Here is a 24,090-nt window from a genome sequence, read left to right as displayed (position 1 = left end):
CCACGGTGTCCTCAGGTCTGCGGCAGGTGCAGACGTCGGCCCGCGGGGGGGTGGGGGGGCAGCAGGGGAAGGTCGTGGGAGAAAGGAGCCCCGGCTTCTGCCCCTGGAGGGAGGTGGTCGTGGGAGGAACGGTCCAGGGCACCAGCAGCGCTGCACACCCGACGCCAGGGGGACGCGGTGGGTCCCCTGCATTTAACCAAAGGCTGTGTTTTCTCCTAAAGGGAGAGCATCCAATGCGCAGCCTCGCTGGGGCTCCAGGGCTTCCCGGCACCTGCAGGTGGGGCTGTGGCCGCCCCGGGAGCCCGGGCTTCTCCCCACGTCTGGTCCTCGCCGCTGCTCGGGCCCGGCTGGCACCTGGGCGAGGCCACGGCGGCCCCGGGTGCCCCGAGGGGAACGCAGGCCCCCGGGATCCGCGCGGCGCACCGTCTCCGGCGGCTCTGCTCCCGGGTTCGATTCTCGGCTCTGCGGATGGGCCCCGGGGAGCGCGGGGTCGGGTGGTCTGTGGGCTCGGGCCCCCCCATCCCCGCGGGCATCGCCACGTGCTGCTCCGTCACGGGCCGCGAGGTCCCCGAGCAAGGCCTCCGGGGCGAGGCCGACGCGCCGCGCACGCGCAGTAGGTCTTCGCGGCCTCCGCCCCCACCGGGGCGCTCTGGGTCTCCGCCTGCGCAGCACCTGCCTCAGGCCCGGCCCTCTCGCTCCTCCCAGGGCGCCGCCCCCGCCCGACTCCGTCCCCCCGGCCAGGGGAGCCCATCGCAGTTCCTGGGGCGGAAGCGGGTTCACCAGGAGCCCCGGGCCTGCACCGCCTTAGCATCTCGCCAGTCGCCGCGCAGGGGCCCCCTGCCCTAGGCGGTCGCCGCAGACAGCGGAGCCTCGCACCGCCGTGACCTTCGCCCTCTGCCTTTATTTGTTATTTGTTTAAAGATTTTATTTACTTATTCATGAGACACAGAGAGAGAGAGAGAGGCAGAGACCCAGGCGGCGGGAGACGCAGGCTCCACGCAGGGAGCCCGACAGACGAGGGGCTCGATCCCAGGACCCCGGGGTCACGCCCTGGGCCGAAGGCGGCGCCACACAGCTGGGCCCCCGGGGCGCCCGATGCCGCTGTTTAGACGCGTTCCCCGCCGTGAAATCCTTGGCGGAACGCGTAGGAAGCGCTCACGGGGCGCCAGCCGCTGACCTACGTCACCCAGCGATCTCACGTGACCGCCATCCCGCCGGTTTTACAGGCGGGAGCAGAGGCCCAGAGGCCTAGCAGCTGCCCCGGGGTCATGCAGTGTGACGTCAGAGCCCTGGCTTGAGCCCCTCCCACGTGGGCCCGCCTCTCCCGTGTGGCCCCGCCCTTGTGGCCCCGCCCCTCCTACGTGGCTCCGCCTCTCCCATGTGGCCCCGCCCCCTCCCACGTGGCCCCGCCCCCTCCCGCGTGGCCCCGCGTCTCCCATGTGGCCCTCCCACGTGGCCCCGCCCCCTCCCATGTGGCCCCTCCCGCGTGGCCCCGCCCCCTCCCGCGTGGCCCCGCCTCTCCCATGTGGCCCTCCCACGTGGCCCCGCCCCTCCCACGTGGCCCCGCCTCTCCCATGTGGCCCCTCCCACGTGGCCCCGCCCGCGTGTGGCCCCGCCTCTCCCGTGTGGCCCCTCCCGTGTGGCCCCTCCCACGTGGCCCCGCCTCTCCCATGTGGCCCCGCCCCCGTGTGGCCCCTCCCATGTGGCCCCGCCCCTCCCACGTGGCCCCGCCTCTCCCATGTGGCCCCTCCCACGTGGCCCCGCCCGCGTGTGGCCCCGCCTCTCCCGTGTGGCCCCTCCCACGTGGCCCCGCCTCTCCCATGTGGCCCCTCCCACGTGGCCCCGCCCCCGTGTGGCCCCTCCCATGTGGCCCCGCCCCTCCCACGTGGCCCCGCCTCTCCCACGTGGCCCAGCCTCTCCCATGTGGCCCCTCCCACGTGGCCCCGCCCCCGTGTGGCCCCGCCCCTCCGTGTGGCGGCCCCGCCCCCTCCCACGTGGCTCCGCCTCTCCCGTGTGGCCCCTCCCACGTGGCCCCGCCCCTCCCGCGGGGCCCCGCCCCCAAGTGGACGCAGGTGGCGGCCGCCCAGCATCCAGGACGCATCTCCCCGCCGCCGTTTGCGGAGCTAAAGGGCCGCGGAGGGAGCCCGCGGAGGGAACCCCCCTCCCCGGCGGCTCGGGGCCGGAGCACCGCAGGGACGCGCTCTCGGGCAGGCGGGGCTGCGGGGCTGAGCCTCGGGGTGGGGGCGCTGAGGCAGCGGCCGAGCGGGGCGCACCTGCGGGCCCTTCGGGGCGGCGGCCAAGCCGAGGATGTGCAGCGGCCGCGTGGCCACGGCCTCGTGTGCTCGTGCGCACCGGCGGAGGGCGGAGGGCGGAGGAGACGAGCGGCCCGCGTCTTCGCACCAGGCCCGGGATCCGCCGCCGCCGCAGCCTGCGTCCCCAGCACCTTCGGGATGCCCGACTGCAGAGGCCATCGCGCCAGGGCGTCGGCGGGGAGCTGGGAGGGCGCCCGCCCGCCTTCGTCCCTGGCCAGCGCCTTCTCTAAGGCTCACGGCGCCGTGGAAAACCACAGAGGCCCGCAGAAGCCTGTGCGCCTGGACCAAGCCGGGGCCTGGTTGGTTGGTTGTTGGGGTGTTTTTCTAAAGATTTTATTTATTTATTCATGAGAGACACAGAGAGAGAGGCAGAGACCCAGGCAGAGGGAGAAGCAGGCTCCATGCAGACATGGTCCTGCAGCCTGGTGCAGGACTCGATCCTGGGACCCTGGGGTCACCGCCTGGGCCGAAGGCACACGCTCACTTCTTGAGCCCCTAGGGCCCCCCAAGCTCAGAGGGGTAATTGCCCTTCGGTTCCCAAAGGGCTTATTTAGTGTCACGGGGTCACGAGGGCAGACAGCTCGCCTGCCTTGCTCATCACCTGCACCTGTCGGCTGTCACCTGCAGCTCAGCTGCTTCCCGAAGGTAAGGCCCCGGTTTCTCTAGATCCCCACAGACTGAGCGGCCTCTGTTGACTCACTGAGGAGATGGGCTCACTTTGCACGACGCCCAACAGTTTCAAAATTCAAAGGAGGTGAAGGTTGGAGAGGAAAGGAAATCGTGGGTCGGGATCAATCCAAAGATCTCCCAGAGTCTGGGAGGGACGCCTCCACCGCTGTTGAACCCGGGCACAAGCCCTGTGCAAAGGCCCAGGCTTGCTTGTCCAGGGACAGGTTCCCTTCAGACCCTTGCACGGCTGCCGTCCTGGGTCCCTGCACTCGCACCCCCACCTTAAACCTCCGCTCCAGAGTCCACAGAGCCCTCTCTCCCGGGAACGACGGAGTTACGGGTCCGAGGTCGTAAATTCGGTCAAGCCCCGACACCAAGTTCCAACTTGCAGTGTGAAGATGTTGATATTTTGCTTTCTCACGTCAAACTCATAATTTGAAACAGTTGTTCATCAGCAAGTCGGTTTTCCTACTTTCCCCCGCGACCTCCAGATAACAGTCTCAACAGCTAAAAGACGGTACCGCGTGGGGCAGCGAGCTAAGCGATGTTCTCAGCGCTCAGCGCTCAAGCTAACCTACTACATCTTATACCAACATTTCAATAAGGATTGGAAAGAACAGCACTTTGGGGAGTAAAAAAGAAGGAAACTGAGCCACTGCCCAGAAATGTGTGTTCCTTCTTCTGGCTCGCCCGTTTGTGCTGTAAATATTTGAGTAAGGTAAGGACGCGAGGCACCCTCTCTAGCCCCAGGGACAGATTCCAGCAAATGGATCAGCATGTTCTTTGCTTGCTCATTCCGTTTCCAGGAGGCAGCTCATCCCCAGGAGGGGCGAAAGCATCTGACTGTGTTGCTTATTTATACAAAGTTTTTGTCACCAAGTTAAGTAAGTGAGTCTCGCAGTTTTCTAACTAAGGACGTTAGGATTTGACCCTCACTCTAGAGGGCAACTTAGGACTGAGTCTTTATTGCCTTTTTTTTTTCTTTTTTTTAGATTTTATTTATTTATTTATTCCTGACAGGCAGAGAGAGAGAGAGGGACAGAGACACAGGCAGAGGGAGAAGCAGGCTCCCTGCAGGGAGCCCGATGCAGGATTCGGTCCCAGAACCCCAGGGTCACAGCCTGGGCCCAAGGCAGGTGCTAAACCGCTGAGCCACCCAGGGATCCCCAGGACTGAGTCTCTCTGCTGCCCACAAACTGCAGCCAGACTGCAAGGATGGGCTGGTGGCTGGTATCTAACATGATTCAAATGGTGGCAAGGCAGCGGCGGCCTGTGGTCCTGGAGGCTCTGCCACACGTTCAACCCACGACACCTTCTAGGTGATGTCGGGGTCATGAGACACATGACAGGTGGGGCATTTCCAGGGAAGAGGTTACCTGGTGCTTCCGGGTAAGATGCATCTATGAAGAAGAGAAAGAGGTAAGAAGGGAGGAGGAGAAGCCTGAAACATCAGCACGTATCTTAGGGAGAAATGGAGAGAGAGGGACAAGGCATCCGTGCCCAGGGAGGTTGGAACTTGCTTTTCCACAGGAGAAATGCATACACGTTTGGAATTGGGGATTCTCAGCCGGGAGCACCCACATGATTCCAGTGGTTTTTTTTTGTTTGTTTGTTTGTTTGTTTTTTTTAATTTTCTGCATCCCAAGTCGGGATCTCCAGGTGGGAAGCATTGTAGAAAAGGCTCCCCGGGAGGTTCTAACACCTGCCCCTAAGAAAATGTGTGCTGCGTACATATTTTTCCTTTTATATTTTCTCCTGATACCACAGCTTAATTTTTCAATGCCATTAATTTTTTTAAATGCTCATATTATAAGCACAATTCGCTGAAAATCTGAAAAAGTACACCTGAAAAGGCCGAAATCATCTCTGACCGTTTTTTAGTCCAGAGAGTCTACCTCTAGAAGCCCTGGATGGATCTCAAGGGGCCCGAGGCCTCAACCTCTGGAAACTTACAGAAAATTACTGTTGCCTTTCCCCGCTCTTATAATATTAGGATCGTATGTTTTGTTTTGACAAGACGTGTCTTTAATCTCCCGTCCTCGAGTACTCTGAGCGCGCCGCCTTTGATGGGAGACTCTATTGCCGTGCCCAGCCCTGCAGTTGACCGTAAAATCACCCGTGTGGGGCAGCCTGGGTGGCTTAGTGGTTTAGTGCTGCCTTCAGACCGGGGCCTGATCCTGGGGACCCGGGATCGGGTCCCACGTGGGGCTCCTGCATGGAGCCTGCTTCTCCCTCTGCCTGTGTCTCTGCCTCTCTCTCTCCCTGTGTCTCTCATGAATGAATAAATAAATTTAAAAAAAATCACCCATGTGTGTGTGCAATAAACCGCATCCACGTACCCAAACCTGCACATGATTCCTTGTTCCCATCCTGAGCTGCAGAGCTACTGGATCAAATGGTATGTCCTTTGGCGGGCTTTTGGCATCTGTCGCTTTTGAGAAACCTCTTGCCAATCCGCACACCCACCAGAGACTGGGGGCTCCGGGGGGCTCCAGGGTTGAGCGTCTGCCCTGGGCTCAGTTCGTGGTCCCGGGGCCCTGGGGTCGTGTCCCCCATCCGGCTCCTTGCTCAGTGGGGAGCTGCTTCTCCCTCTCCCTCTGCTGCTCCCCCTGCTTGTGCTCTTTTCCTTCCCTCTCTCGGTGTCAAATAAATAAAAATCTTTTTAAAAATAAAAATACTAGGGATCCCTGGGTGGCAGTTTAGCGCCTGCCTTCGGCCCAGGGCGCAATCCTGGAGACCCAGGATCGAATCCCACGTCGGGCTCCCGGTGCATGGAGCCTGCTTCTCCCTCTGCCTATGTCTCTACCTCTCTCTCTCTCTCTGTGACTATCATAAATAAATAAAAATAAAAAAAGTAAAAGAAAATACTAAAGCAAGGAACGCTAAGGGTTTGTCTATGCTTTTAGAACATACTGTGTGTCTCTGATTCCTTTCCAGGTACCTTTTATTAGTATTTGCATTAATCCCCTTTCTTTGGGAAAATGATAGCCTGATCAGGGCCCAGGTGTCCTTACCTGAAGTGGGACAGAAGGTCACTGAGCTGCTCTAGCAGCCGTCTCCAGGCCACCAGCCCAAGCAGCTCCGTCCAGGACGACGCCCTGGTGGCTGGTTCCTCCTGGGGTGTAGATGGGCTCCTGGCGGTGGCGGGAGGGCAGCCTCCATTGTGAGTCCTGGGGAAGGCAGGCTGCCTCTTGGTGCCGGAGCCTCGGGAGCAGGCCGGCCTCTCACAGCGGTGAGCCCAGAGTGCCCGAGCCGGGTTCCCCGGGCTCCCACACGGGGCGGCTGCGGATCAGGGTCGTGGGCACAGTGCAGGTGCGGGCGGAGCTGAGAAGCAGGGCCAGCAGGTGCGTCCCCGCCTGGAGGCCTCCCTCTGGCCTTCCGTGGAGGCTGAGTGGCAGCATCTGCCCCCACAGACGCCCTTGGCAAAGTCCTTGGCACCTGCGGCCACGGCCCCTCCCACTGCAGAAGGCACTTAGGCAGGAGTCCGGAGATGGGGGCCAATCCCCATCATCCGGTGGGGCCAGCGTCCTGGGCAGGGGCGGACGGGGAGGCAGGGGCCGGGCCCGCAGTGAGCCATCAAAGGGCGGAAGCGTGGCCACACGCCGGGCCGGGCGGCAGCTGGAGGACAACGGAGGGGACCTCCTGGAGCCTCCAGCACAGAGCAGCTCTGATGACACCTGACTGCTGCTCCCTGACAATTCCTAGGGCTCCCGACCTCCGGGGGTGATAAACGCTCCTGGATTCACATGACGTCCAGGTGATGGGTGACAGTGAAGCAGCTTCCAGCGACACCGTGGTGTCCTCCCGACTCGGACGTCTGCCGACTGCAGCCACGGTCTATTCTGGTGCCGATTAGGTACCGAATGTTGCTCCCTCCACCCCCTACCCCGGGGACTGGCGGGTCCCTACCCTCCATGGGCCCTCCCCACAGACACCGGCTGCCTCCAAGTCCTGACTACGTGTTCCGGGCTGTCTCCAGGCTCAATGACGACAAGGAGCCGGTGACAATTGAGCGCAGCTTGTCTTTGGAACTCAGCACACCTTGCACAGTGTGGAACTAGATATTAGTTAAATGAACACATTAAAACCTATTTGCAGGGAGTACCTGGGGGGCTCAGCGGTTGGGCGTCTGCCTTCCACTCAGGGCTTGACCCCGGGGTCTTGGGATCCAGTCCCACATCGGGCTCCCTGCAGGGAGCCTGCTTCTCCCTCTGCCTCTCTCTCTCTCTCTCTCTCTCTCTCTGTGTCTCATGAATACATAAAATCTTTAAAAAAAAAAAACCTATTTGCACACAAACACATACACAAAAGGTGGAAATGACTTAAGAAATAAAAAAACATTCTGAGTAGATGTGGAAATGTTCACATGAGGCACCTTTTCTTTAGACCATGGGAATTATTAAAACAACAAACAGTTCACCGATCGACCTTCAAGGAAAAGCCTGCCCTGATTTACGACGGGATTTTAAAGAGCTGACTTTTATGTGGACGTAAAATATGAAACACGCAACGTGTCACCTACATCGCTTGGGGAAAGTGGAAAGCAGAGCAAATGCAACCAATTCACGGCGTCATGAAGACCTAAGGGGAGGTGGACCGTCTGTCCCGGCAACGCGGGGCGTGTCCTGTTGCTCACACGTCGGTGTTCCTGGGGGCACCCCAGGTGCGGGCGCTTGGCTGAAGCTGGCTGTGTCCATCCTTGTGGGACGTGCACCTGAGCCTCCCGGGCTGAAAAGATCACTCTCCCCTGCATGGCGGCGGGTTTTCAGGGATTTTCTCCCCGCCCTGCCCACCAGGTCCAAGGTCTAAATTTGTTAAGCCCTTGGAGTCTATCCTACAAAAGTGCGAGAGAGCCAGGGCTGTGGGACGCTGGCCGCAGCTGTCGGCACCAGCACCGCCGTTGGGCCGCGAGGGCCGCAGAGCTCTGCTGCCTCTGGGGAATGAGGGACCTGTGCACACATCGCCCGCGGCCAAATCACACTCCCCTGCTCCGCTTAGCATCCCCGGGCTGCCCGTCGCAGTGACCTAGAACCCCAACACCTTCCCCAGGTCTAACACATCCTTGCCGGGTGGCCGTGTCTCCTCCTCCTACTTGGGGTTTGCGTGCTCCCCTCCTCTATTCAGTCAGCACGATGGCCTTCCTCACCTGCGCATCCCCAGTGGCCCCCAGTGAGCCACCACCACGGGTCCTCTGCACCTGCTATTTTCTCTGCCGCGAATGTCCTTCCCTGAGGCCGCTGCTTCTCAGCCGTGGTTTCGTGTCACAACTGTCTGCCTTACAGGCTGCATCCTACTGCAGGCCGTCCAGCCTCTCCGGGTGGCTCCTGGGCACCAGCTTGTGCTGCTTTGGGTCGCTTACTGGGGTTTTCACATCCCCTGGTGATTCTCTGCGCATCTCAACTTGAGAATCAGGGTGGTTTTGGGTGTGTCCCCAAAGTGCATGACACACGACACAGTCCCAATGTCACCTCCTCGGGGAGATGGTGATTCCCCAGCTTTCAAACTGAAGATTTCATTGGAGCAAGAGAGACTTTCCAAAGGGAGGCTGCCTGCGAAGAAGGAGCACGAACGTGTAGACACTCCGATGGTAAACGCAGGAGGGCAGACAAGGAGAAGGCCGCATGCCGTTTTGAGGCCGACGGAATTGAAATCTCGGTTGGCTTATTTGCTGCCGTCCTGTGTCAGTCAGCTGACGTCTCTGAGCCTCCACGGCGACAAGGCCCAGACCCTCCTTGAAGAGTGTTCTGCAGGAACAAGGACAAGACTGTGGGCGGCGTGGCAGGAATACTAGGTGGGTTGTCCCAGCTAATTGTAAACAACAGGTGGTTGGTCGAACAGCAAGCGCTTCAGAAATTCAAGAAGACAGCCGGCTGCATCAGGTGCCCTGGGGCCCGGGAGGGCCCGAGTTTCATTGTCATCTGAAAGCAAGGTTAGACCTCGAGCAAATGCGGAGAATGGCGCAGTGGTGAGTGGCGGCCCAGAGATGGGAGCAGGGGTGGACCTGAGCCGCGTGTTCGGGGAAGAGGGCTGCAAGCCGGGAGGACGGCTTTGCCCGGGAAGCCAGTGCAGCAGCATGTCAGAACGGGCCAACCTTCTGTTTCCCACCCTGCGACAGCTTCTTAGCACGGGCCTTTCCCTGCATTAAGCTGTGTGGAAGAGTTGGCCCCTGACTAGAAGCAGATCCACGGGGCATGGAGGCCACGAGGTGGGGGTGCTGGGACAGGGCCTCGGGAGGGGTTCCCACCACGAGAGCATATGTGGTCGGGCAGCCTGGGAGACACAGGCTTGTCGAGTTCTCCAGATCACTTCCAAGCAGCAGTGCTTGGGGGTCCCCTGGAAAATCCCAACCGCTCTTCAGGGAGCTTGGCAAAGGGACTGCTAACAGAAGGCAGTGGGGTTGGAGGGAAGCCCCGGAGTGGGTGGGGGAGATGGCTGCAGGCACCAGGTGGGGGGCAGCACACGGCCCCTTCCCGCCTGCCTCTCCCTGGGCCGACATTGCACTGGCCAACCTACAACCAGCAGCCAGAGGGCAAAAGGTCAATGGAGGAGCTTCATACGGTCAACGCGGGTCAGCCTCTTGGGCACAAAGCAGGTGGAGAAGCACTGGGAGTGGATCTGGAGTCTCGAGCACAGCGAGACACCCCACAGCATGACGGGCTCCCAAAGGGGCTGCTCAGGTTCCCCCGTAAGCATTCCCCTTGGGGGTCCCCCTGCCTCCCTCACCCAGTCTCGCCAACTGGACTCCCTAGTATCTCTCAACAACACACCTCGCTTATACCACATACCTAAGCTCCTTGGAGAGCGAAGGTTCACGGTTTTACATCTTACAGCAAAAAGTACGGGATGAAAACATCCCTGGGTATTTGTACGACCTTGTAGAGGACGGAGGACTCCTCGAAGTGTGACTTCTAAGGTGAAACCACAGAGGAAAAGACTGATAGAGTGTGCTACATAAGGACTGGAAACTCGGGCGGCCCCTGTAGCTCAGCGGTTTAGCATCCCCTTCAGCCCAGGGCCTGATCCTGGAGTCCCGGGATCAAGCCCCACGTTGGGCTCCCTGCATGGAGCCTGCTTCTCCCTCCCTGTGTCTCTGTCTCTCTGTCTCTCTCTCTCTCTCTCTCTCTCTGTGTGTGTGTGTGTCTCTCATGAATAAATAAATAAATAAATCTAAAAAAAAAAGAATTGGAAACTCCCATTTGGCCAAAACCACCATGAACAGGGTTGAAAAGGCATCAAAAATAACCTAAACAAAATCCAAACAATGAAATAAGAAAATAGCATCTCAGCAGATTCCAGCAAAAGGAGTACTGTCTACATACATAAAGGTCTCACACAAGTAGTACGTAAGAACTGGCCCAAACTGGGGAGAGGGACGCTGAGAAAAAAATCCAAACCAAGAAGGAAAAAGCTGTAAAAATAAAAAAAATAGAGGCATAGGCAAAAGATGTGAATAAGATTGATTAGGGAGGAAAAACAACTTGATAACAGCATGTGGGAAAGCGTGTAACTACGAAATACAAGAAATGCATATTTTTGTGTATTTTATATATATATATATATATGTATTATTGGAGTTCGATTTGCCAACATACAGTATTTTTTATTTTTATTTCTTATTTTTAATTTTTTTATGTTCCTCCGATTAGAAAGCTGTTCACCACCTTCTCGGCTTGGTTGGCCCTTGGGCATCAGCTATGCCGCCAGAGGGCCTTCCCTGATTACCCTCCAGGTTGAGTGAAAAGTCTCCCTTCCCCCATGCTTCCATAATTCCTGGTCCATATGCTTCTACGGATGACTTGCACACCTGCATACTTGTGTATCTGCTTACCTATCTGTCTCCACCACTTTGGCTCCGTGACGGTTTTCAGCCAGGGTCAGTTGGCACGGTCTGGAGATGGTTTTGGGAGCCACGAGGGATGCTACTAAACGTCCTACAATGTACAGAAAAGCCCCCACAGCAAAGAATTGCCCAGCCTACAATGTCAGTAGTGCCATGTTGGGACCCTGGTCCGCCCCTAGCTCCCACCTGGTATAAAACACATAAAAAGCACACAGCAAAAATGTTTTTATTTTGGCTACATAATAAGCAGTCGTAAAAACGACCTCTTCCAGCCCAATTTCCTCTTCCCCACAGTAGATGTGATAATATGTGCGTCAGCGGGGGGAAGGGAGGATTCAGAGACATGAGGGAACCACACGTGCAAGAAGCTGATGCTCCATCGACGGGAGTTTGTCCCGACAATCAAGCGCATGAGTGATAATCACAGACCCAGGCGGTTTCGGTGCTGAAATGAGTCTTAAGGACTTTGCAGTTAGACCCCTTCATTTTACAGCTGCAAAACCCCAATCCCTACAGGCTCAGGACGTGCCTCGGTGGCTGCCATCAGGCGCGAGCTCTCAGGCTGGCGGCAAGCACGTTTTACATGCGTGCGTAAGAAAGGAATCATAAACTGACTTTTTCGTAAACCAAATAATCGTCTTTTTCGAGGGTTTTGGCTTATAGATATAGTTTTCATATATGGTATAAAATTTTCTTGAAAATCGTCAGAATCCTAACAGAGCAATGACTCAGCCGAATAATGTTACCAGAAGTTTCACAGGGATTTATTTTGAAATTACATTTTTGGCATTTATGCAAAAGTAGGCAAATGTATTAGAATACAAAGTAAAACAAATAATACATACTTTTGACTGTAGGAGAGATACAGTCCGAGAATCCAGAATAACAATTTAAATAGTTTGTCATAATACAGAAACCCCTCAAATATTAACAGACTTTCTGGAATCTACGCTGAAAACGAACGGCCTTGTTAACGATCCCGTTCTTCTTCCCTGCTCAATTAGCTAACACGTACAGTGACATTTCCTAGCAAAATATAATTCAGGGGCACCGTCCCATCTGAGATCTCGGATTCTAACATGTTATGACTTTTAATATGAACACCGGTATAACCAGAATTTAAACAAATTATGGCAAATAAATTAAAACATTGATATTTTAACATCTATAGACTTTATTAGGTGTTCCTTATACAGTCATCTGGTATGTTTAAAGAGTGAGCAATCATATAAAAGGAAATATGGTCATAACTGATTGAAGTAATAAAATCCTGAAACTAAATAACATCTCATAATTCATTGCACAGCATATATTAGATTTCATTACATCAGTACATGGCTTAGTTGTAAATTCTCCTGATGGCCATAAACCTCTAAGGTGTTGTCATCCTGAAAAATGAAGGGGAGGGAGCTGGTGGGGCACAGAACGGATAAATCTTCCACTGGCCGCGGTGACCTGGAGGCTGTAAAGCTGGAGTGCGTCGTCACCTAGTGGCGGAGCTTAGTACCGTCTGCTAGGAAGGGCCCCTTTCCTTGTGTTTCCTGGAGCTCTGGGAGTCCTTCGCCCTTCAGCTCCATTCATCCGTGATACCCTGTGATGCCCTCGTTCCTAATATTCCCATCGCCCGTGCAGGGGAACCTCAATTCCCTTCCCCGGCCAGGAGGTCGCGGGTTTGCTTAGCACAGTGTTGATGCTCACCGCACCGCACTTTTAAATTCCAAGTACTTGGGTTATTTTCAAGGCCACGCGGCACACAGGATGTCCATGTTAACAGAACCCCACCATGTTTGGGGATGTGAGCGGATTATTATGGCTATAGGAACTTTGGGGCTTTGGCTCAGTTTTTGTTCTTATGAGTGAGCCTTTCGCAAGTCGGGATTAGCGCAGAATTAATGCCTTAAAAGGGAGTCCTGAAGGCAAACATGAAGTCCTTATCAAGATCTGCCCTTGGGATCTTATTACGATTCTAGAGTCTTAAAACCGGCAGTGGTGCTGCCAGGGAGGATTCCTTCACTAACACGTGGGCACCAGTCACAGGACATCACCTGCGTGTTGGGGGCTCGGGAGCTCCATCGGGGCTAGGGGCAGACCCTGCCGGCGGCTGGGGGTCGGTGCTTGGGGCCTGGGCCCCGCGGCCGCTTGCTCGCCTTCCCACCACCAGGAGCCGGTGGGGCCAGTTGGTGGGGCCGGGCTAGCACCGGGAGCCACGCCAGCTGCTGGTGGCCCCGCAGAGCAGGAACACAAAGCAGACCGCCTGGGGGTCAGCAAACCCAGCCAAGTTCGAGGTCTGGGGACCGTGTCGTCAAAGCCCAAGCCCACGGCCACCCGGGGGCGGTTACGGATAGCGGGCATTTCCCACTGCACAAAGTGAACTGGCAGGATGGGAGACACCGTCGGTTTAGAAAAGCAGTGCCAGTCCGGAGGGCAACGGGGACGCGGGAGATGGGAGGGCCGAAGCGGGGCTCCCCGGATCAAGCTGTCACGCGTCCCATTCCTCCTGTCTCGCACCTCGGCCGGGAAAGGACAGGGCCCCGTGGGGGTAAGGGGAAGGGGAAGGGGCTCAGCACCCGGGCCTCGGCCGCCCCACCGCCGGGCTGGATGGTCCGCAGCACCTCCGGGATGTTTACTGTCCCTGGATTCGCAGAGGAGCCCGGAAACTGAGCCTCCTAGAGCTCACCGCCAGCCCAGCGTCCAGCCAAGTCGGGTAATTTTCACGATATCCCTGTAAAGTAGGTCCCGTCATGAGCCCCACTTTAGGGCTGAGGAAACTGAGGCAGAGAGAGGCGAAATCATAGTCCTGCAGCTGCACAGTAAGGAGACTCCTGTCTGAATCCCTCTCCTGTGTCCGCAGGACGATGAGCCTCCGTATGGCAGATGCTCCCAAGAGGATTTCTCAAACAGTACAGCTTCCGGTAACAAAAAGACCTTCTCTTCCAAATGAAAGGATTTCGTTGGCCAATTAAGCAGACTCTCACCCCTTCAACTATTCTTTCCAAATATTGTTTCTACTTTCTTATTCTTCATGACAAACAGAACAATACTAGTAATTATCACCAACAGTAAAAACAGTAATAGAGTGTTCTATGGTTTTCAAAGAACTTGCATATCCTCTCCATTTAAAAGAATAAGGTAGGGGTGCCGGGGTGGCTCAGGGGTTTAGTGCTGCCTTCGGCCCAGGGCGTGACCCCGGGGTCCCAGGATCGAGTCCCACGTCAGGCTCCCTGCAGGGAGCCTGCTTCTCCCTCTGCCTGTGTGTCTCATGAATAAATAAAATATTTTTAAAAGAAACAAAACAAACAAACAAAAAAAGAGAGTCCTGGACAGTCCATTTTCTCAACCTTCTTCTGCCAAGCAGGACTTTGTTGAAACCTCCTCCCAGGGTGACCTGGTCTTTTTCTTAAGAACCTCCAGGGAGTCTTGATCTGCCCCTGGGTGGTTTCTAATCCTCGCCGTGCAAGTTCACTGGCAACAAGAGAAATACCAGGGCACCGCCGGCCTGCGGTTCCTCATCCAGTCTTCCTTATTCAGCCTGAACATGTTCCAGAATTATTCAGGCTTATTGCTAGCTACCGTTTCACCAGTAAGAGTGCCTGGGGCCAGGGGCTCAAGCAACGCAAGAGATCCTCTGACCTACAGCTTTTGTGCCAAGAACACCAATACCTGCTGTTGCCTTTTCTATTGTAAAGGTGTTTGCTACTCAATTATAACAAGAGAAAAGGAAAGGCTATCAGAGAAAAGGAAAACTACAAAACCACCCTTATTCACTAAAAATATAACCACCGCTGTCTTTCCTTATATAATATCACAAGTTTCCAAGTTTTAAAACTATCCCCATAAATAAACTTTTCCCACTCAGCACAGCTTTCCTAAGCATGTCCTATTACTGAAAACTTACAGTGCTTGGGTTTTCACTGAGAAGCGATGCGGCAAGAAGCATCTTTTTTCATAAAGCAGCACAGCATCACGGTTTTGGAGCCACACGTTACTGTTGTGGACGCGTGACCTTGGGCCAGCTGTAACGTAAGCAAGCCTTGGTTTCCTCATTCACCAAGGAGTGATAATCCTATGTGGCCGCATCACTGTGGGATCAGTGACCATGAAGTACTTGCACAGTGCCTCACGTGCAGTGATCGCAAGCGCTCGACATAATGGTGGCTGCTACTGCAATTACTTAGATTTTGCAGTTCTTGACACATGTTGCCAAAACGAGATCCAAATGACTCTTATGCTTCTAACACCTATCAGCAATGTGTGAGCTTCAGATTTATTTGGAAAAGTGTGAGGAAAGAAACTGAATCGCTGCAACACTGGGCGGCCCCTGGTCGTCTGAGAAATTATCTGAGGGGCCTCATTAGGCCCGGTAAGGAAGCATGTGGACACAAAAATCTTAATAATCAACTAATCCTACCTATAGTCCCGCACTAAACCATTCCCGGACACTAGCGTCTGTGATACTGTCAAGTGGATTGCAAAGTCAAACCACGAATGTTATGTTACAGGAGAACTGCTTTTACCAGGACCAAAACCATTACCAAATGAGGAGCCAGGTAACTTGGACCAGAGCGAAGAAAATTGCCAATGATTAGGTATTTCAGAAAATATTCTGAAAGAGAAGGCTCTGAGAGCTTAATGAGGTTTTCTGATATTTTAACAAAAGATTTAAGACAGTTTTATTCATATTGTAAAACTCCAATGACTCTCAAACATCATAACACATTTGTAAACATAGGTGTGTATATATATTTTAAACGTAACACCAAACTTGCTTTTCACTGTTGTTCCATTCTGAGGGAGGATCTCAATCGGATGCTCTCTCGGCACACAGCAGAGGCTCATGGAACCCTGCACAGGTTGCAGGTCCTACACAGCTCCTAATGCTGAAGCATTTTTAATTTTAATTTTATTTTTTAATATTTTATTTATTTGTTCACGAGACACTGAGAGAGGCAGAGACACAGGAAGAGGGGGAAGTAGGCAACCCAAACCCCGGATCGCACCCTGAGAGGAAGGCAGATGCTCAACTGCTGGCCACCCAGGTGCCCCTGCTGAAGCATTTTAGAATTTAGGGGTGGGAATGACGTTACTGAATGGTTCTAATTTAGTATATTTAAAATTATAACCTTAACACTTTTACTTTGTATTTTTGTCAATTTAATGTCTAGTTTTTGTTTTCTAATACACCCATCAACACAAGAACACACTTATGTAACCTACACAGACCCACACTAGGACCACATACATAATCTTTTAAAAAGGACAGGATGTAAAATCAGTACTATCCAGAGAGCAGTGGTTGGGGAAGGCTGTTTCCCAATCCTGGCAAACTAGGGGGGTGAGCCCTCTCTCGTTTCATTGGGTAACTTGTGCAGTCTGAGCCAACCTGCTAGAGTGCGGTTTGCTTCACACACAGTAAAGTCAACGGCACTTGCTCCTTGCTCTCCTCCAGCCCTGCCGAGTTAGGTGGCTTCTACGTATCCTGCTAATTTACAAAGGAAATACAAAGGCAACTATTCTTGCAAGAATCTCGCATCCTTCAATAAATTAAGACGTTACCCAACCAGTGAGGCAAGTTGATTAAAGTGACCTCCCTGAGCTCCAGCAAGCAGTAAAACACTAAAAAATATTTTAGGAGTCTAGAAATAATTTTAATATGTAAATTTAGTGCTTATCCAGAATAAGATTTAGAATTCAAACACTCCAATAATAACTACAGTAGACATTTATTTAAAGTAATACATTAGCAGCTCAAATAGTTCCAAAATTGTACATTTCACGTTTACCCAACTTCTTCGAAGTATTTGAGGGCAGCTGCAACCACAGATTTCAACACCATGATTATTTCTTTGCCCATTCTTCTCTCTCTTTTCTTTCTCGAATAACTTCTTTCAGATAAGGTTCAAGGTAGAATTTATCCTAAAGAATGAATAAAATAAAAATATATGCCACCACCACACGCTGATATATCCCACTCAAAAGGTCTTCCACAAAAGAAATTTATCAAAATTAATTTTTATTTCTAACCTAAGGAAATATATTTTTAAGCAGACTAAGAATTGTCCGTAATGTATGTAAAAGTGTAAAAACCCACAAAGATACTGTAATTAGTTGCTTTGATAGGTTGAGAGGGACAAGTGGGTCAGAGAAGACATGAGAGCAGAAGTGTGTGCAGTTCAAGCGGTGAGGGTTTACATCAGGCCCTTCCTGGGAGCCAGAGGCCACCCCACGGGCTCATCATGTGGATCCCACCACGTTTTCATCAGAGCAGGAAGAGAGTATAGAGTATGGAGGATCTGGGTCTCTACACTAGAGACCTGCTCAGTGATTTTGGAACGGTCACGTCACCTCTAAGTCACAAAGTGTTTCTCTATAAAGGGAGTTCACATTTGCTCTGTTAACCTCACCGGGCTGCCAGGAGGGTATTTATGGGACACAACTTTAAGAAGCCTAAGGCACTGTACAGATCAAAGTGTTTCTGTTTCTAACGCTCAGTGCTCAGCAGCCAACATTGTCAGATACACAAACTCTGAGTTACCTCCTCGTATTTCGTCCACTGCTCCTTAGGCAAGATCTGATGCCTCATGGTCAGGTCCAGCGCCCTCTTAATGCGGAACATCCTGTCATTGTAAAGGTTCTCAGGAAGCCTTCTTATGGCCTCCTTCACATCCTCATTTTCGTATATTGTATCGTCTCGCATTAACCCTATGACAGAAAACAAGACAGATGGAAGACAATTCTCAAAAATCAAACATTTTTTAAAAAATGAGTAAAATATGTTTAGGACATAAGACTTGAGTGAAATATGTATGCATTTCATACACAATATGGGTTACTTTTTTCTTTTTTAAAATTTATTTGAAACAGATTAACATACTGTATATTATTAATTTTGGAGGTAGAGTTAAGTGACTCCTGAGGTGCGTATAACACCCGGTGCTCAACCCATCACGTGCCCTCCTTAGTGCCCATCACCCAGTGACCCCATCCTCCCACCTCCCTCCCCTCCAGCGACCCTGTTTCCTAGAGCTGAGTCTTTTATGGTTTGCTTCACACACAGTATGAAGTCTTTTATGGTTTGTTTCCCTCTCTGATTTTGTCTTATTTTTCCTTCCTTCATAATGCGCTATGTCTTAATTGGTACTGTAGAAACAATATAGGAATCTTGCAAAATCCACTGTCACAGAAATTCACATTTTATCTAAAACAATTTTTTAAATATTCTATGTACTTTATTTTTAAATACACACCAGTAAGCCACATCTCTATTTGCTTATACTTTGAAATCAAGGTACTACAGAATTTTAGATGACAGTGTACTAAGCAACCAGTAACATTAATGATGCTTTGGTCAGGCTTCAATTAAGAAAAGACAAACTAAGAAAGTTCAGGTATCTGATGATTTTAACATTTGACAATCCTAACATTCGAAACATTTCTTACTTTCAGAGTCCATATAACTTAATTTTCAAATGCTAAATGGAGGAGTTGGGAGAGGGAACATATAATAAGGAAAACATACTGCTCCCATATTTCAAGAACTTATTTCCCCCTCAAATATATGAGGTGATTCTATTACTCTTTTCAAAATAGTAAAAAGGAAATAAGTGAACAATAAAATGTGACCTAATCTTAAAGTTTTCTAATGTACACAGGCACCATTAGTTAAATAAACTTTTTGGGAATCATGATAAGTCTTGCAAAAAAGCACTACTCTCAGAAAAGCAAAAAAAGAAAACCAAGGGAAAACCGGATACTCACCCAGTTTATTGAACCCTGCAGCATTGTAATACCACTTCCGAATGCCCTCCAGCCACCGGCTTGATGCTGCAACTGATATTGTCACAGTGTTAGTTGCTACGATTCACTTATTATACTATGTGAACGCTTGGATGGGCCAAGAACCAGTGCGATCGGAGCTACCTTGTTAGAGAATTGCAAACATAGGAAGGAATTTCTTTTTGAAAGTGTACATACTGTGTACTGTGGAAAAAAATTTCTTATTTATCTATCAGCAAAAGTGATCACAGATTAAAAAAAAACTGGGGAGCAAGTCATGGAAAAAAAAAAAGTAAAGTTGAGCATATGATGTACAAGAGTAGTTAGTGGCACGCCAGCCTGTGCAAGCCAAGACCCCCGTTTTTAGTGAACCCTGTACCGTCAGAATGGAAGGGGAGGCTGTGGGAAAGGAACCAAGAACTCCTCCGTCTTCTGTAGTCTCGGATATAAAATCCAGGAAGCGTGAACCTTTCTTTTCAAGGGAGTTGGGAGTTCTATGAAAAGAAGGGGAGGCTTCAGGGTAGGCTGGCAGGTCCCACAGACCCGCATCCTCCAGAATCTGTTTTCTATGTTACCTTTGCTTCACCTGGCTACCGTCTTTAAGAATACACGTATTTCTGGGAGGATTTTGATACCATTAGCCAGTCATTTAAAATTAACATGGATTAATAGAAGCAGCCCATTTTTCTCCTCCCAAGTAGCTAGCCTTCCAACCCGGAAATGGGTATTTGAAACAGAGAAGAGGGGATCCCTGGGTGGCGCAGCGGTTTAGCGCCTGCCTTTGGCCCAGGGCGCGATCCTGGAGACCCGGGATCGAATCCCACGTCGGGCTTCCGGTGCATGGAGCCTGCTTCTCCCTCTGCCTGTGCCTCTGCCTCTCTCTCTCTGTGCGACTATCATAAAAAGAAAAAAAAAATGAAACAGAGAAGACACAGGGAACGTGCATGCTCTCTGGGCAGCAGGACTGAGCCTGGGGCAAGGCGTTGGTGCCTGAGCTCCGCAGGAAGCATGTAGTAAGGAGGGGAGGTACAAAAGCTTAAGGAGGGGAGTACCTTCTAAAATTTCCCCAGCCTTTCATTGAGGGATGCAAGCAAGCTCTTCTTTTCTCCTGACTCCTCCTCCCTCCTCTTTAGTAGAGCATGCATTACACAGCTTTGGTAGATCTTGAAGACCAAGCACCATGGAAAAGATCGCTTCTGGGAAAAACAAGTATCCGGACGCCTGGGTGGCTCATCGGTTGGGCATCTGCCTTTGGCTCAGGCCTTGACCTGGGGTCCCAGGATGGAGTCCCAGGTCGGGCTCCCCACAGGGAGAGCCTCCCTCTGCCTTTCTCTGTGTCTCTCATGAATAAATAAATGCAATCTTTTTTTTTTTTTTTTTTAAAAAAGGCAATAAAAACAAGTAGCAAAGAGGCACTGCACAAACGCAGTGGTGGAGGACATACTCAGCAGCAGGCACCACCCGACCTGCTTTCCCCCCTCGCGGGTACTTGCAGCCCGTCCTAGCAGAGGAGCAGCCTTAGGAACTTGTCCCAGCCAGCCGGGAGCCCCGGAGGCCAGCCTGGAGGCCGCGTCCCACAGGCGCAGCACAGCGCCTCCCAGGATCTGTCAAATCCACACAGTTCTTAAACGTCACCTCCCAAGGCTCGACCCCACGGAGACTACCAGCGGGATTTTCATGCGATGGGCGACTAGGAGCTTCACCGCTGCCGGGGGCGAGGGGGGCGGAGAGAACGGAGCCGCTAGCATTTAAAAGCCGCTCGGGTCTAAGTCTGCGAGGGGCGGGGGCTGCGATCAGGGTGCAGGGGCCGCGATCGGGTGCGGGTGTGCGGGGGTTGCAATTAGGGGTGTGGAGGCCGCTATCGGGGTGTGCGGGGGCGCGATCGGGGGTGCGGGTGCCGCTATCCGGGTGTGCGAGGGCCGTGATCGGGGGTGCGGGGCCGTGATCGGGGTGTGCGGAGGTGTGATCGGGGTGCGGGTGTCGCGATCCGGGTGTGCAGGGTGTGATCGGGGGGGGTGCGGGTGCTGCGATCAGGGTGTGCGGGTGCCGCTATTGGGGTGTGTGGGAGCCGCGATCGGGGAGCGGGGGCCGCTATCGGGGTGTGCGGGGTGTGGTCGGGGGTGCGGAGTGTGATCGGGGGATGCCGGGAGCCGCGATCGGGGAGCGGGGGCCGCTATCGGGGTGTGCGGGGTGCGGTCGGGGGTGCGGAGTGTGATCGGGGGATGCCGGGAGCCGCGATCGGGGTGCGGGTGCCGCTGTCGGGGTGTGCGGGGTGTGGTCGGGGGATGCCGGGGGCCGCGGGGGCCGCTATTGGGGGTGCGGTTGTTGCGATCCGGGTGTGCGGGGTGTGATCGGGGGATGCCGGGGGCCGCGATCCGGGTGCGGTGCTGCTATTGGGGGTGCGGGTGCCGCGATCGGGGTGTGCGGGGTGTGATCGGGGGGTGCGGGTGCTGCGATCGGGGTGCGGGGCCGTGATCGGGGTGTGCGGGTGCCGCTATTGGGGTGTGTGGGAGCCGCGATCGGGGTGTGCGGGGTGTGGTCGGGGGTGCGGAGTGTGATCGGGGGATGCCGGGGGCCGCGATCGGGGTGCGGGTGCCGCTGTCGGGGTGTGCGGGGTGTGGTCGGGGGGTGTCGGGGGCCGCGATCGGGGTGCGGGTGCGGCGCGCAGCAGCCGTCTGGGGACCGCGGGGACCCGGGGCCCGAGCCTGCGCGCCCGCAGCACCCCAGCCCAGCCCCCGGCGGCGCGGCCGCGCCCTCGCCCAGAGCGGCCACGGCGACCTGCGGCTCCGCCCGCCCGGCCCGGCCCCCGGGGGCTCGCCCGAGGCGCGGCGGCGGGAGAAGCGCGCGGACCCCCGGCCTCGGGGCACGGACAGCGCGTCCCCGCGGGCACGAGGCCGGGGCCTGCTCCGGGGCGCCCCGTTCCTTTCGGTTCCGCGTCCGGGACTAACGGCCTCTGCCCTTGAGCGCGGGCGGCCGGCACCGGAGCCCCTCCCCCTCCCGCGAGCCGGGCCCGGACCCGGGGCGGAGCGGCGGGGGCGGGGGCGGGGGCGACCCGGAGGCTGCCGCACGCCCGGCCGCTCGGGGAGGACGCAGAGCGACCCGCTACGACGCTGAGCGCGGCCGCGCCCGCCCGGGAGGCCGCCGGGGACTCACCTGACCGGCCCGCCATCTTGACCGAGGCTGCCGCGGGGCCTGCTGGGTAAGTCCTGGAGGACGCGCGGGGCCCGGTGCGCAGGCGCCCTGCGTCGCGTTGCCGGGCGACGAAGGACGCCCGCGCAGGCGCAGCGTCTGCAGCCGACCTGGGCACCTGCGGGTGACGTGCGCGACGCCGGGGGGGGGGGGGGGGGGCGTGCCGGGCGCCCAGTTCCCGGAAGCGCGTCGGCTGAGCTTCCGGGAAGAGCGTCAGCCTGGGGCGGAGGCGCTGCCGCGGGGCTGGCGCGCGGGGTTCGGGGCACCTGCGCCTTCTCACCTGGACGCTCGCACCTGGCTCTCCGTCCGTAAGGTCAGTGCCTCCGCGGTCCCCGTGGTGCGGAGGAAACGGAGGCGCGGAAGGGCCGCGGGGGACCCCGTGACCCCGTGACCCTGTGACCCCGGGCCCGGGAGCGCTGACCCCCGCTGACCTCCGCCGCCCCCGCGCCTTCGCGGAGGCCGCCAAAACACTACATCTAAGACGGGTAACAGAATTTGCGTGCGATTGTGTTTATTTTTATTTTTATATTATTTTTTTAAATTTCTTTAAATTTTTTTATTATTTTTTATTTTTTTACTATTTTTTTTATTGGAGTTCAGTTTGCCAACATACAGCATAACACCCAGTGCGCATCCCGCCAAGTGCCCCCCCCCCCCAGTGCAGGTCACCTTTTTTTAAAATTTTTTGATTTTTTTTCATGTGTGCAATTTTAAGGAGAGATAAACTTTTTTAAATATATTTTTATTTATTTATCCATGGGACACAGAGAGAGAGAGAGGCAGAGACACAGGCAGAGGAGAAGCAGGCTCCCTACAAGGAGCCCGATGGGGACTTGATCCCAGGACCTAGGATCAGGCCCTGGGATGAAGGCAGGCGCTAAACCTTTGGGGGAGAAAAATATGGGTAGTTAAAATCAATTCACATTCCTTTTCCCTTTCATAGATTGGCTACACTTACGACGCACTGGAGGCTCCATTAACCTCTGTCACTAAAGGTGATATGAAGCAGAGCTTTTTTTGGTCCCACATTGGACACGTATGAGATAAAAACTTCTGTGGTTTAAAAACATTTAAGATATGGGCCGCCTAGGTGGCTCAGTCGGTGAAGCTTTTGCCTTCAGCTCAGGTCATGATCCCAGGGTCCTGGGACTGAGTCCTGGGATCAAGCCCTGCATTGGGCTGCCTGCCTGTCGGGGGGTCTGCTTCTCCCTGTCCCTCTGCTCCTCCTTTACCTTCGTGCTCTAATAAATAAATAAAACCATTAAAAAAAAAAAAAAAGAAGACCAAAAAACCACGTCAGGCTTTAGGATTGCTCATTATAGCCTATTCTGATACAAGTGGTTCGTTGGTAAAGGCAAAATGAGGTTCTGAGCCATAGAAAGACCAGTTGAGATGGTTCCAGGCTTTGTCTTTTAGCTGAACCTTGTTTCCTGTGTATTGATCCCACCCATTAGAGAACTCCACGAAGGCATGTATCTATGCCACACTCAACACTGCCCTTTAGGAACTCCGATGTCTGTTGGGCACATGAATAAAACCTAACAGGGAGGCCAATATACTTGGCCCTGATGCAGGACAAATTTAGTTTCTCATGAGGCTTCTGGACATAGAACACACCACAGGACCCTGGTGCACAAGAGTACCACCAAAGTTAGTGTTTCAAAACCCCCCCTTTTTTTTTTTTAAAGATTTTATTTATTTATTCATGAGAGACACACACACACAGAGAAGCAGAGACCCAGGCAGAGGGAGAAGCAGGCTCCACGCAGGGAGCCGGACGCGGGACTCGATCCTGGGTCTGCAGGATCACACCCCGGGCTGAAGGTGGCGCTAAACCGCTGAGCCGCTTGGGCTGCCCTCAAAACCCTTTCTTAACCCAATTCTGAATTCAGCTGGATTGTGCTGCTGCACATTGTACCTGCTGAGGCTGAAACGTCTAAGGTGGCGTCCTCCCCCACACGTCTGGTGCTGCCTCGGCATGGGCAGAGCAGCTGAGGTTTGGCCGGGCGCCTCCTCTCCACCTCGTTTCTCCAACAGTCACGCAGCCTCCTTACGTGCTGGCTCCGGGTTCCCAGGACAAATGTTTCAAGAGGACAAGTCCCAGCGTGCAAGTCCTTCTCCAGCCTCTGCCTGATGATGTCTCATTGGCCCAGAGTCCGTGTGGAAGGAGACGAGGAGCACACATACCAGGGGGGTTCACTGGAAGCCACCAGTGTTAACTGTCCGCCCAAGCTTGTGATCCCCAGGCAGACGGCTGAAGCCACAGGCCTGGCTTCACAAGGAACAATCTGACCCAGGCGTTAAATT

At 54.2% G+C, this 24,090-nt stretch overlaps 2 protein-coding genes across 3 annotated transcripts in view; one reads left to right on the top strand and one right to left on the bottom strand.

The window, feature by feature from the left end:
• Positions 1-16,522: 16,522 nt before the first annotated feature.
• Positions 16,523-22,075, bottom strand: UQCRB (ubiquinol-cytochrome c reductase binding protein). Of its 2 annotated transcripts, none has more exons than XM_077876184.1 (4): positions 21,748-22,075; positions 18,577-18,648; positions 17,354-17,520; positions 16,523-16,734 (listed from the first exon to the last, which is right to left on the bottom strand). In XM_077876184.1, the coding sequence occupies exons 1-4, from the start codon at positions 21,761-21,763 to the stop codon at positions 16,657-16,659; spliced, it is 333 nt and encodes a 110-aa protein (XP_077732310.1). In that variant the 5' UTR covers positions 21,764-22,075; the 3' UTR covers positions 16,523-16,656. The 2 variants fall into 2 exon arrangements, with proteins under 2 accessions (XP_077732310.1, XP_077732311.1); XM_077876185.1 differs by lacking the exon at positions 21,748-22,075 and adding an exon at positions 18,974-18,998.
• Positions 21,573-24,090, top strand: part of PTDSS1 (phosphatidylserine synthase 1) — a 76,014-nt gene continuing 73,496 nt past the window's right edge. The window contains exon 1 of the mRNA XM_077876176.1: positions 21,573-21,793. The gene's annotated coding sequence lies outside the window, so the exon portion shown is untranslated. The remainder of the gene's footprint in view (positions 21,794-24,090) is intronic.

Source organism: Canis aureus, chromosome 28, assembly GCF_053574225.1.
Source record: "Canis aureus isolate CA01 chromosome 28, VMU_Caureus_v.1.0, whole genome shotgun sequence".
NCBI classification, from domain to species: Eukaryota; Metazoa; Chordata; class Mammalia; order Carnivora; family Canidae; genus Canis; species Canis aureus.
Note: the sequence above shows the minus strand (reverse complement) of the source record. Positions and strands in the feature narration are given on the sequence as shown.